Here is a 13,866-nt window from a genome sequence, read left to right as displayed (position 1 = left end):
TATTTTTTTGGAATCACAAGATCAGATCTGGTTTTTGGTTGAGTGAAATTTTTTTGACTTAAGATAAACGTGTAATAATCCTTTATATATATTTTGTATATGACCAGATCATATATAAATTTTCATTTTAAAAATTAGATCGAATTATGATCTGTGTAATTTTATAAACCTAAATCAATCATGTAAAGAGTAATAAAACCTCCATCGAGTTGGGTATATAATCAGATCATATATATTTTATTAATACAATTTAAACTTATTTTAAAACATTTAATGTTTTATTTATATTAATACAATTTAAACTTTAAACTTATTTTTAAAAGATTTAATGTTTTATTTCATTAAATCAACTAATAGTTAATAAATCTAATTATAATTTTAATCATTCTTAAACGTGTCTCATTTATCTATCACAATTTGCCAACTACATACAAACTCACACAGCTCATGGTGTTTTTTATTTTTTTGTGTGGAAAGTAAATGCCATTCGTCGTCATCCCTCCATCAACGTAAATAAGCTGCCCTGTTACATACGAAGCCGCCGGTAGGCAGAGGAATGCCACCATCGCCGATACTTCCTCCGGCTCCCCTAACCGCCCTATTGGTGTTCGACTTACGGCTGTCTCTATTAGTTCTTCATGACCTTCAAAGAACTGCCAAAAGAAGTACTGTGAAAAAGAAGTAAAAACATGATCATGCTAAATGCTGAGTCCAATGTGGGTAACCCAAACGCATAAACTCCAAAAATATTCGAGTTCGACTGAAAAATAAAATAAAATTAGAATATTTATATTTGGTATCGAATCTAAATGATTAAGTTTGAATTTGAATATAAGAATCGAAGTCGAAGAAAGTTGTACACGTTGAGCAAGTGGAGTTTTGATCACAGCAGGTGCAACAGTATTGACCCTAATGTTATCTCCTGCCCAATCATATGCCAAGTGTTTTGCAAGTTGGTTCATGGCCCCTGCAACAAAATCAATCCATTCTTACCTGGATAACATTTATATAAATATAAAGTACTTTTAACGCGAGAAAATAAATGAATTGCAACGCGATTAGATATACGAATAACAGAGTAAAGAAGCGAAATAATACCTTTGTTGGCTCCATATATAGGTGCAAAATATGCAGGTTTTGTAGAAATGATCGAAGAGATAAACACAATGCTTCCGGCTGCTGAAGCTTTCAAAAGAGGATGAGCTAGTACGCTGATGTTATAAGCCGATTCGAAGTTGGTACTCGTTAGAAACGCAACGTCTTTTGCTGTGTAATCCGACACCATTTTCCCTATGTTCGTTCCAACATTATTTATCTGCAGAATTTACATAGTGTTAATCGATATATATCGGTTTATCGTTTCGGATTTTGGTTTGGGTTTATAATATTCGTTTTACCACGATGTTAAGCTTGCCATTGAACTCGGAGGAAACTGTGTTCAATAGTGATTCCCTTTGTGCTCGATCTGAAACATCACACACTGAACCTGTGACATGGAGACCCTTTGCTTTCCATTCGAGTAAGCAATCATCGAGCTCGGATTCGGTTCGAGAGCATGTGTGCACTTTTGCTCCGAGTCCTGCTAATTCCTCCACGTTTGCATGCCTGTTAGCATTGCAATAGTTGGGATTCACATCAACATAACAATTAGGGATGAGAATTTAACCCTAGCCCGATGAGATACGATCCGATTTGACTTGATCACGTTGATTATTTTTTTTGAAAATTCATGTTTAGATTTAGTCGAATCAAGTTTTTCTTTTTTTTTTGAAGGATATGATTAGGTCAGGTTCGGATTTAGAGTGAAAAATCTCGATCTGACTCGATATAATATTATAATTATCATTTATATATTCATAGATAATTATAATAATATATCTTTCTATACTATTTTTTCAATTATATCTTTATTTTATCTAATAAAAATAAATTATATATAATATATATGTATATGATCGGGTGCGAGTGTCGACTTTCACCTAAAAGTTCATATCGCTTTTCGGGTCACGTGCATGTACAAGTTTTCACCTAAAGAAATTAAAGTGAGCTTCAAGTCTAACAAAATCCTCCTAGGTTCAAGTCGAGTCAGGTTGAATTTAGGTGGGTCCATGACTATCCCTAATAACAAAAGTATATCAGTCTTTTGAATTAGTCAAAAGTGATTTTTTTACCATTGAGTTTTCAAAAGTCATAAAATAACTATTAAATTTATCGAATTACGGTTAAATGATCACATTATAATGAAAATAAAATGGAAAGATTTACCCGATACCTTTGGTTCCACCGGTGACGAGTGCCGTCATGCCATGAAGACTCCACCGACTGTCATAGCTACGCCCCATTTTCTTACCTCTCAGCTTTAGTTTCTTTCTTTGTTTCTCTGTTAATACACACACAGAGAGAAAGAGACAGACATATTGTGGATGATATGGGTGAAATGGGGTTGATCTTCAGCCACAGAAATCAAATCGTACGGCACTTTACTAATTCTGTGGCAATGTTTGATCTTAGCTTCGGAAATCCTAAATACAGATTGCAACTCCATCATGAGAACCTTAGTATTATTACCTTTGACCTCAATCCATCTTGTTCACCTTCTCTAGTTTCTTCTTCTGTTTTAATTCTAAAATCTCAAAATTTTGGGGTCCCATTATATATGCGAGGGAAAGACCTTTAAAATTTCGGGGATCATCAAAGCAAATATCCAGGGTTTTTGGACAATAAAGTAAGTATAAACATTCAATCGAGTTGAATCACATAAAATAAAAATATCTTGAGTTAGTCGAGTTGAAGAACAATAATTATCGTTCAAACTTTATTTGAAATTTTTTTCGAACCGAATTTATGAAATTGAAAACAAATTGTTTGAGTTCATGTTCAAATTTAATTATAATTATTTATAAAATTATGACATTGATTGATTCTACTTTAATAGAATTCTCTAACCATATATATTTTTGTATTATAATTTTATTCAATAAATTAGATACCACTTAAAATTATAAAATATATTTATAATTTTTTTTCAAAGAAGGTATTTCTAGAATAAAATATTGATAGGAATATAAAAGAGTTAAAAAAATTAATGAGATATGATTTGTAAAAAAATATATAACAAAATCAAATTGAATAAAATGTAAAATGAAGACTAAATTAAAAAGAAAAACAATTATTGTTAAAATAAGAATTGAAGTTACATAAATATTATATAGCTGTAGAGAATCATGTGATTCAAATTTGATAAAAAAATGAATTCAAAATAAAGTAGAAATTAGCTATAAAAAGAATTATAGGTGAATATTTATTCGAATTAAATTAAAAAAATTCAAGTTAATCGAATTGAAGAGACGTTTTACCATTCAAATTTTATTTGAATTCTTTTTTTGAGTAGAATTGAATTGATTTTTCAGATCAAAATTTGCTCGCCTAAATCTAAGGCTCCCTCCGGCTCCTATCAATTGGCCATTGAAAATAGTTATAAGCATCAAGCCTATAAGTTATGGAGAACAACGGTAACAAGCCAAAATTCTCGAGAAAAATTGATTAAATGCCAAAATTAAGTACATAGTAGAAGTAAAATCTATAAGTATCTAAAAGTTGCATGACTTGGTTTTTTCTGCATACCCATTTTTTTTCAGTTTCCTTCATACTTTGGGTCGGCCATCACATAATGGTAAGCAATTACCAGCGCGAATATAAAGATGCCTAGAAAATTTGCAAGAAATCCCAGTTGTTCATCATCAATCATCTGCATCATCATATAAAAATCACAAAATTTGGCAATGAAACCCCTAGTCTCAGAGAAAGCTTCAAAGATAAAATTCCAATATCTATGTTATTTCGTGCGAGCATTCTACATTACTCGCTATAAATATCGGATACACGAATATGTCCTGTACAAGTATATTTAAATTTTTTTAATCCATCAAGTGGTCTTAGTGGTTAAAAGTAGTGTTGTTTTACCTAAAGGTCTTGGGTTCTAGTAGCAGCGTCTGTCGGGTGTGTGCACATTGTTAGTGGTTAAGAAAGATTATACTATATTATAATCACCCCAAACTATTAGAAAAAGAGAAAGATCATATCCCATAACATTGTCCAAGTATGAGGCCATCCAGATACTTTAGCAAGGGGGAAGATCACAGCAAACAGGGAAAAACTGTAATCAATAGCCAAATCACAAATATTCCCGATGAATCCCTAATCTCAAAGGAAGTTTCAAAGTTCCAAACGACTACATTATTCGATGCGAGTGCCGGATATAAGAATATACTCTATTTGCGAGTATAAAATACATGTTCGATATAAATATTTTCGATGAATCCCTAGTGACAAATATTTTCGATGTATCCCTAGTCTCAAAGGAAGTTTCGAAGTTCTAAATGTCTACATCATTTGATGTGAGTGTCAGATATAAAAATATTCTCTATGTGCGAGTATCAAATACATGTTCAATATAAATATTTCCGACGACCCCTAATCTAAAAGGAAGCTTCGAAGTTCTAAATATCTACATTATTCGATGCGAGTGTCAGATATAAGAATATACTTTATGTGCGAGTGTCAAATACATACATGTTCCATACAAATATGAGAATGTTCAAAGTCTTTTAGAACATTTTCATGTATTTAGAATATGATGTCCTATAACCTTGTCCAAATATAAATCAAACACGGCACTTCAAAAGGAAATGGAACTCTAAGCAACATAGCAGTAATCTGCAAAGCTATGTTTTGGCTAGAATTTGAATATTGGATTTCATTTATGATATGAATTGTGAAAACGAAATACATAGGCTTGAAATTAAATTGAATAAAAGAATAAAAAAACATAAAATAATTTCCTAAATTTACGAATACTTCGATAAACATCCAACAAACGATGAATTTGAAAAAAAAAATAACATGCTCAAACTCCAGATCCAGAGTCCATGCGATCACTTATTTCTAGAAATAATTTAGTTTTCAGCTTATATAACCAAAATCGCTATAACGAACTATCCAAGAACCGGAAAACTGAAATTTTCGAACGTACGAAACAAGTTAACACGCAAAACAAAGAAATTAAATCTACTTTTCGAGTGTGAATGAAAAAAAAAAGTAACCGAAGATATGATTAAAGATTGTGATATGTTGCGACGGTGATCAATGGGAGAACGAAACAAAGGTAAAAGAAAAGGGAAGGAGTGCATACGAAATGGCGTACCTTCACGAGTCGAGGCAAAGCCAAAGAGCTGAAGCAACGACCAGATCTCTGGAAAGAACGAGTAAAGCCAGAAACCGGAGTGGAGGAGCCCTAATTATCGATTTAGAGGAATTTGAATTGTACACATTCAGAGTGTACAACGACAGCGTTTTATTCGACCAAAATGGTAAAAATACCGTAAAATATGTGGCTCCTGGGATTTAAGCCCATGACTCCACGGCCACAACATGAAATTCTTACCACTAAAGCACATGCACAAGTTGATTTTTATTTTTGAAAATTACTATTTACTCTTAACAATTTTCATCGACTAAACAAGCACCCTAATCAAAAAATAATTTTTAGTGTAACTTGTATGAGAAAAAAGAAAATTTTATTTAAACAATATCGAAAATCATTCTTGCAATAAAATCACTAAATTAAATTATAGTTTGGTTTTATCGATAGTCTTCAAGTCAATTCAATTAATTATAATTTAATAAGTTTGACTTCTAACTCATAAACCGAAAATGTTGTAGTCATATCAAAATTCATTGGTTTTACTGCTTGATCAGAAAATTAAATGACTGTAAAACTATATTAGACCAATCTTTCAACTAATTGTATGCTTCAATAACCAGACAAGGAAACCAGCACACAACACTCGCAACTTTTTTTTTACAATGAGCATCATAAAGAGACACACATACATAAATGGATCATGAAGTTCCTGCATCTTCCCGCTGTATGTAAGGGAAATCCCAAGGTGGCCCCCGCAGTGAAGATGTTATACATTCCCAGTGAACAATATAGTCGCATCCATTGTGTAAACACTCCAGAGACAGATCAAGGCAAGGTTGATGACACATATGACATGTAGAAATATTGTGGGTGAAAGTGACTGGGTGTTGATGATTCCTCAATTTATAGGAACCCCCCGGCTTCATCTATGAGTACCTCTTCACCACGCATTCACGATGAGCGGAAGTTTTACACATTGCACAGTGGTAAAACGACTGGTATGGATCTCTACGCCTTTCGCATACGTCGCAGTAATTGTATTTCGAGTAAAGATTATCCTCCTGATAGGTGAGCGTGAGAGGATGATCATCACACCTGTGTAGAATCTTGCTGGGAAGCCTGAGGCACTTCCAATCCACAGCGAAATTGCAATCTCTGCATGTAAATGCGCCACGTAACTCATCTCCACATCCACTACATAGCCCTCTATTGAATGGGTAATAGTAAAGGCGGTGTTCATGCCCTTGCAATTTGGGAGTATCAGAAACTAGAGCACATGCAAGGCAGAAATCAGCATAATATGGATAACACATGATGCATTTGTAGGCAAAACTAGCATTGAACTGATACGTGCATCGTTGACACTGAAAAATACGATCTGCTAAAATCAAGGTGAGTGGAAGTTGGTGACCATGAAACTAAAGGTACTTCTTTAAAGGATATTCAGCACACGATCTATGGAGATTGAAATCACATTGTGAACAATGGTAAAATGAAGTTGTGATGTATGAAATGCAACCATCACAAACTTTATCACCCTCAGAATCATCGTTCAAAACCAAGTTATGCTGATGGCTTCTATGTTTTATCTCCGAAGCTGCTACTGTAGTGTCTTCTCCAAGTTCAGTCTCCTTGATAACAACAAAGGCTGATTTCGCTTTGAGTTGCTTGTCTGTGTGTTCCAACTCAAAAGAGAAATGGAAAAACTCTCTATTTTGTATGGCAAAATTCACATGGACAATATAATTGCATTCAATGCAAAAATAAACCCCATGCTCAGCATTTACTTCTTCAGGGCAAGCTTCGCATTTCCGTGTTTTAATCGCATGTTGCCCAAGGATGAAGGTGTGCGAGAGCAGGTGGTGATGTCGTGGAAACTTGAGGATGGGTGACAATGAAATGCAACCTTCATGGACTGTAAGACTGCATTTAGAACAAATATAAGTAGCACATCTCCCCTCTGTGCCGCAGGCATCACAAATGAATGGGACTTGCTTCCAAAACAAGGTGAATGGGTGTTCATGGATTCTTCCACCTTTCACAACAGGTGGTGGGGATGCGAAATCTTGCATGTGGAACAAGAATAAACAAATTCTTGATCACGGGTTTTTTGACAAATTTTACAGGGGAGAGATTCTGGATTGGATTGTAGAAAGAGAGGATGGTTGCGGTGGCAAAGATGGTTTATTTTAGTTGGTACTTCAGCACATGATACATGAAGTTCAAACTTTCAAGGTGAACAGCAATAAACAAACTTGCCTGTATTGGTTTTTTGGCATATTTGACAACGGAGTCCTTCGGTATTGAACTGCAAAACTAGAGAATGTTGGGTATGGAGAAAATGGTTGATTTCAAGAGGCAAATCAACACATTTCTTGTGAATGAGAATTCCATTGCCAAGATCAAAGTATGCAGAATCCCATAACCACTTGCTACATGCACAACACAGAGCATCATTCAGTTTTTCAGGAAAATTTTCGACGGAGACCAATGCATCTTTCTGGGGAACATCTTCAAGCATTCCAAAACTTTTCTCAGCAATGCACATTTGATATGAAAGTGAAGGTAACAAGAACAACGATAAACAAACTTGTCTAACACTTTTTCACAAAAATAACAATCAGGACTATATGGTGCACTTACTAGAAGTTCAAGGCTGTGTTCTCGATGAAAATGGTGATTCATCTCAGCAGGCGCCTCGGCGCACATCCTGTCAAGGAAAAACCCGCAATCTGCACAGCTGAAGCTGGGTCCAGAAATCAGCTCCCCACATGCAGAGCAGTAAACCTTCTCACTTTCGGGGCTCTGCTTCTCGATGAACACAAGTGGATGTTGGTGGCTGAAAAGTTTAAGCGCCATAACTCTCTTTTTCCTCTCGTTTCAATGAAAGTTTTGTTGGCTAATTAGCAGCAGATTGATGTGCAAGTTTGAAGTCGTATGATTCAAAATGTATACTATGGAAATGGGATATTTGTATAATTTACTTTTTTTTAAAGCAAAATAAATAAATAAAGACAAAAGACTATCTTTGATAAAATAATTGTTAAAATTATACATGAACGAACTTTAGTCAAATATGTAATGTGACATATAAACTTTGATTTGATACACTTGTATAAATAAAACTTTGATCTTGATTTAATTGTGCACAAAAAACTTTGTTTTTGATACAATTATATACATTTTTAAAAATAAATATATTTATTTTTGTATTGAATTCAAAAACAAATAAAGTTTAGGAATTGGCTTGCAACCCTTAAAATATTATCCGAATCAATCTATCAAAACCATATTCCTATAGAAAATAATCAAACAAATGGAGTGTGTTTCAAAAACTTCGGTGAGACAATCGAGACAAAATAAATCAAACATTACTTTCTAATAAAACATCGAAATCTTAATAAAGCATAAGCATTTAACATGTCATCGTAACAAAGCAATTCAGGACAATATCAGCGTGCAAGTTTTACAACAATATCAAATTATTTAGATGTACTGTTATCGATTTTAGCTCGATGGTCTATTAATTACATACAAATACTCGAATCTCACTTCTTAAATTTCTTGATGTTTTGCATGTTGGTATAGTTTATGTTGAGTGTTTTGAATGATAAACATGCTAAATAATCATTTTAGTGATTAGACAATACAAATAGGACCTTGCTAGGCATTCAATTTGTAATTTCTAATATTATTTTGACTTATAATTTGTCATATTTAGAGCTTGGATTTTTTAATAAACATTTTTAAGTATCAAATTTTCTAATGATGCAAATGTACTTTTTTTTATTTAAATAAAAAAATTGATACAATTTTTCATTAATTTAATAATTCTACGTAAAAGTGTGCTCCATATGTTTCTTACCTTTAGGAGATGTATTCTTTTGGAATTTATATTTTTTTAAAGTAAGAAAAAAATAAAAATATTAACTTTTTTTTTAATTTAAGCATCTTAAGATTTTTTTTCCTTCAATCTCAAGGCTATAATTTTTAAAGGTAAAAGGTAGAAAAAAAAAACAAAAAAATATACTCTCATAATTTATATATTCTTTACTTCATCTTCATGTATAACAAGATTTTATATAAAGTAAAAAAATAGTTGTATTGTTAATATCTTTGGAATATGTATTGTTGATTATTATTTAGTTGAGCACAAAATAAATTAAGAAGAAATAATAAGATTCATTTCTTGGTTTGTTATTTTTTTACTCTTTTATCTAGTATTTAATTTATATTTTAAAATTAATCCGAGGTGATTACAATATATAATATTTGTTCAAAAGATTGTCAATCATTGACAATGAACGTTGTGTTCGAACTCGAAACTTTTAAAAATAACAATCATCTCTAAATCTACTAATCCATTAAAAGCAATTAAGATTTGAATTCATCAATAATTTGTTATATCCTCCTTAAGTATAAAAATATGTTTAATATATAAATACTAATATAAAACCAAATTTTAAGATATTTTATTATTTTTAAAATTTATAAGGTGAAATATATAAAAAGCAATTTATGCCCTCTTAAATTACTTATTCCTTAATTTTTCTTTACTCAAAGCATGATTACCTAAGTACTATGGGAATAACATGTTCTTTAAGTCTTGAAGTTCATATATTTTTATTTGAATAATCAATTAAACATAAGATATTCTTAAAGAACTAAAGTAGAAATTATATTAAAAGAATCCATATTAAATTATTAATTTTTGAACGAAATCAAAATGCAAATAAAAAATAGACTTAACAATTAGAACTCATTATGCGACCTTAGTGGTTAAAAAAGTGTTATTATTCTTAGATGTATAAGGTTCAAGCAGCTACGTCTGCAGGATATGTATACATTATTATTAATAAAGATTATAAATAAATATTGTTATCTTGTAATCACCTCAGACTTTTAAAAAAAATAATTAATGTAAGTCATGTTTCTATATTTTAAATCGCAATTAATATTTTATTACTGCAAAAATGAATATTTTTTAAATAATAATATGTCAAAATTTTATATTAAATATTATAATTTACTAGTAGAATATTTTTTAACAATATCAATACATAGAATAATTATCCATTATACTACATAGATTTTCATAGTCACATAATTTTATATAATTTAACTATATTATTATTTTTTTCTATTCATGATATTAAATTTTGAATCTTTGATATTTGTTTAAAAAAACTTAACGCTTCATTCCACTAATTTAACGAGTAATTCACATTATGATCAAAATTTAATACTATGAAATCTTCTCTCATTATTATCAAAATATGACAAATAGAAGGAATAAAGGCTACGAAATGAAAGCAACATAAAATATTTATTAAAAGATGTTGTAATTGTTGGAGGGGCCATGTTGTGGTTCTTATTGGATGCAATCTGTTGTGTGCTTAAAAACAAGCCGACCTTTCAATTGTTCTTTCATCAACTAAATTGTAAGTTTTACTGCAAGCCCACATCACAGTATGGGCAGCTTTTGTATGCTTCTCAAAACCCAAAAATATCACACATTTATATATATGTTTGATCGAACATGTTAATTGGAAAGACATTGGTGACAACAACGTTGCTTTCCTTTGATACTTTAGCCTGGTGGTGGGGAAGGGGATTTGTTGTGAAAAGAGGGTCGATTATGGTGAGTGTTTTGTTGTGGTACATTTATTACAGCGAGTTCTATGATCAATTATAGTTAAAAATGAAAAGTTGTTCAAAACAATTACATTCCGAGTAATCATGCTTCAATTAATAATTTATGGCCGTTCATCACATTGATGAGAAAATGTTACTCGTTAATTGTCACGTTTAATCGCAATTATTATATCTCATCTAGCATGACTTAAAACACATCAGAATGTCACCTTACCAAAGACGGATTTGAAAGTTTAACAATAGAGAAAATTGACATGAGTTAAAAACTTTCAAAAACTTTCAAAAAAATCAGCATGATTTAAAAACTTTCAAACGAGATAAAACGTAATTAACAACAGAAAATAGAAAACAAAACAAAATTAAATTAAAATTAAAATTAAAATTAAAATTTGAAAGTTTAAGTATTTAATCCTATATGTTTTTTAGTAACGAAAATTGGGGGATAGTGGCACCCCGGATGAAATATAACTTCGTCCCTACGGATGACACCTCAAGATTGAAGACGACTAGCATATATAAGGCGGAGACTATAAGATAGTTACCTTCGTTGAGAGCCTTTGTCTTAAACAATTACATTTTGAGTAGTTTCAAGTAATCATATTCTAGTTAGTCGTTTAAAACCCTTTATTCTACAATTCATCTATGATCTTATCATACTAACGAGAGCATTTCATTCGTCAACTACCATATCTCATTTAACGTAACTTAGAACACATCATAATATTACTTTACTAGAATCTATGAGATCAAATCATTTTATTTTTCTTTCACCCATCAATAACAAGATGACATGTGACACCTCAAGACGGGAGACAATTAACATATATAAGGCAGAGACTATGAGAAGAAAATCAAATAACCTTCTTACACTATTGTTATACCTCCTTTATAGGTCACGCTAAGTTGTTTCTTTAGAATTTCATATCCTCTTGCCAACTATGACCTCATGATCTAATTACATAATGATCGGCCCACGTGATTTATTGACAGTTGAGTTTATTCTCCCTTTCGATCTACAAGTAGTTATCATGACCTAACACCTAACATCGACACTAAAGGTTAATATGTAAATATACCTATGACAAGTAGAAAAGGGACTTCTTCATGAATCTTACTCTCCAGTCATATCTCTCTCACAACTCTTCTTCATCTTTTGATCATTTACATCACTAACAAATCATCGTGTCATCACTGATTGTAATTCTCTATCCAAATCAAAAGAGATAAACCACCTACGACCGACTTAAACAACTTGTTCCATTAACAACCACCATTCTCCCACCAAACTCTACCTCCACTCTTTCATCCTCTTCAACTCCGTCCAATATACCTTTTAACTTTCCATCCTAAACAGACTGAACCATCTTCAACCCATCTTTGCATCAAACAAAGCCATTGCTTTCCCATGGTTGTGAAACATAAATAAATACAACAGCGGTAAAATTAATTTTACGGTGGCCATTGAGATCCCTGATGGACATCGTATCTTTTTAGGACTGTTGAAATGTTCCAACTGGGACTGAGTTGTAGGATTTGTCATGTTTGGAGGAATTCAAGAGGCTTAGGGACCCCACACATCACGTGGAGTGGGATTACCCTAAACCCCAAAATCCTACAAAAACAAGAGCAATGGTCACTTACAAATCTCCCCTAATCCTTTCTCAGCCAATTATCGTCCATCTCCCACGTGGGGATCCAAGCCATTCCCATCCCCCACTTCCTTTCTTATATTCTTCCCCCCTCCCCCACACCCATTGCATCACCAATCATGGGGGATTCTTCAACATCATACATACACATGGTGAACTGCTTTTCTCTCTTATGATCATTTCATATGCCATTAGCTCTATGTATGTATGTATGTATGTATGTATGTATGTATGTATGTATGTATGCATGCATGCATGTAAGTACGTATGTGATGTTTTGTTGTTGTTGTTGAACAGGTGCAGCATCTGATAGAAAAGTGTTTGATCTTCAACATGACGAAAGAAGAGTGCATGGAAGCACTGTCAAAGCATGCAAACATCAAACCTGTCATCACTTCCACTGGTAAAAATTTGCTGCTGGTTTCATTTCTTTACTTTCATATTGCATGCAGTAATCGAATTCGAAACAAACCCTAATGATCGAGTTATACACTTGAAAAGGGTTTCATTTTCTCCCACGGTTATCGTAACTTATCGACCCGAAAACTCCGACCAAGCCGAAGTAGGATGTCCTAGTCTTGGATAGAGTAAGTCGTAAATATTAAAATTCGAATCTAAACATACTCTATATACGACATCACCAGTTTCGTTTTACCTTCAACGGTTGCTATGATCACCTCAAACAACCTTTGATCAACTCAACTCGAACCCGGATATATGTGAGGATTGATATTCGAACTCAGACATACTAGATTCAGGGTCGAATCATGATCGAAAATTTTGAAATTCTCGCATAATTACAGTTTGGATATTTGTTGGTTCATGTTTTACCTATTTATCCTTGAATTTTTTGCTTTATATGATCATAGTACTTTTTAACTATATTTGAACAGTTTGGAATGAGCTTGAAAAGGAAAACAAGGAATTCTTTGAAGCCTATGCACAATCTCAGAGCAAAAAAGACCGAATGTCCGAGGAAGAGACAAGTCGGATGATCCAGAAGATGATCTCGGATTCCTCTAATAAAGATCCCGACGAATAAATCGGTCCGATCCGGGGTTTAAATAACGGCCACTACACAATATTCCGGTCAACACTTCCCTATTTCAACCCTTTTCATTATCGATATTCAACGGATTCAACTCCGATGAACCTTATCATATATGTTTCGACCAAAAACACATCCACTCCGACTGTAATTTAAATCCCGTCTAAAATCAAAACCATTGTCCATTCAGTCTTTTTTGAGGGGCAGTGGTCCTAGTACACATGTTCTATACTACGGAAGATCACGGAGTATTTCATTTTGTTTATATTTGGTCCCCCCTTCTCCGTATAAAATCTAAGCTACCCTAATTT

At 32.6% G+C, this 13,866-nt stretch overlaps 4 protein-coding genes across 4 annotated transcripts; 1 reads left to right on the top strand and 3 right to left on the bottom strand.

The window, feature by feature from the left end:
- Positions 1-410: 410 nt before the first annotated feature.
- LOC120217323 (tropinone reductase homolog At5g06060-like) lies at positions 411-2,665 on the bottom strand. Its single transcript, XM_039214478.1, has 5 exons — positions 2,266-2,665; positions 1,398-1,605; positions 1,099-1,315; positions 861-967; positions 411-653 (listed from the first exon to the last, which is right to left on the bottom strand). Exons 1-5 carry the CDS (start codon positions 2,340-2,342, stop codon positions 411-413), a joined length of 852 nt encoding a protein of 283 aa, XP_039070409.1. The 5' UTR covers positions 2,343-2,665.
- Positions 2,666-3,361: 696 nt separating this feature from the next.
- LOC120217475 (dolichyl-diphosphooligosaccharide--protein glycosyltransferase subunit 4A-like) lies at positions 3,362-5,314 on the bottom strand. Its single transcript, XM_039214560.1, has 2 exons — positions 5,204-5,314; positions 3,362-3,748 (listed from the first exon to the last, which is right to left on the bottom strand). Exon 2 carries the CDS (start codon positions 3,746-3,748, stop codon positions 3,635-3,637), a length of 114 nt encoding a protein of 37 aa, XP_039070491.1. The 5' UTR covers positions 5,204-5,314; the 3' UTR covers positions 3,362-3,634.
- Positions 5,315-6,129: 815 nt separating this feature from the next.
- LOC120217322 lies at positions 6,130-8,062 on the bottom strand. The gene is made up of 4 exons (XM_039214477.1): positions 7,847-8,062; positions 7,463-7,736; positions 6,723-7,268; positions 6,130-6,470 (listed from the first exon to the last, which is right to left on the bottom strand). Exons 1-4 carry the CDS (start codon positions 8,060-8,062, stop codon positions 6,130-6,132), a joined length of 1,377 nt encoding a protein of 458 aa, XP_039070408.1.
- Positions 8,063-12,593: 4,531 nt separating this feature from the next.
- On the top strand, positions 12,594-13,707 carry LOC120217460. The gene is made up of 3 exons (XM_039214549.1): positions 12,594-12,659; positions 12,805-12,910; positions 13,401-13,707. The coding sequence occupies exons 1-3, from the start codon at positions 12,627-12,629 to the stop codon at positions 13,547-13,549; spliced, it is 288 nt and encodes a 95-aa protein (XP_039070480.1). The 5' UTR covers positions 12,594-12,626; the 3' UTR covers positions 13,550-13,707.
- The last annotated feature ends 159 nt before the right edge of the window (positions 13,708-13,866 follow it).

This window comes from Hibiscus syriacus, unplaced genomic scaffold (assembly GCF_006381635.1).
Source record: "Hibiscus syriacus cultivar Baekdansim isolate YM2019G1 unplaced genomic scaffold, ASM638163v2 tig00110187_pilon, whole genome shotgun sequence".
NCBI lineage: Eukaryota > Viridiplantae > Streptophyta > Magnoliopsida > Malvales > Malvaceae > Hibiscus > Hibiscus syriacus.
Note: the sequence above shows the minus strand (reverse complement) of the source record. Positions and strands in the feature narration are given on the sequence as shown.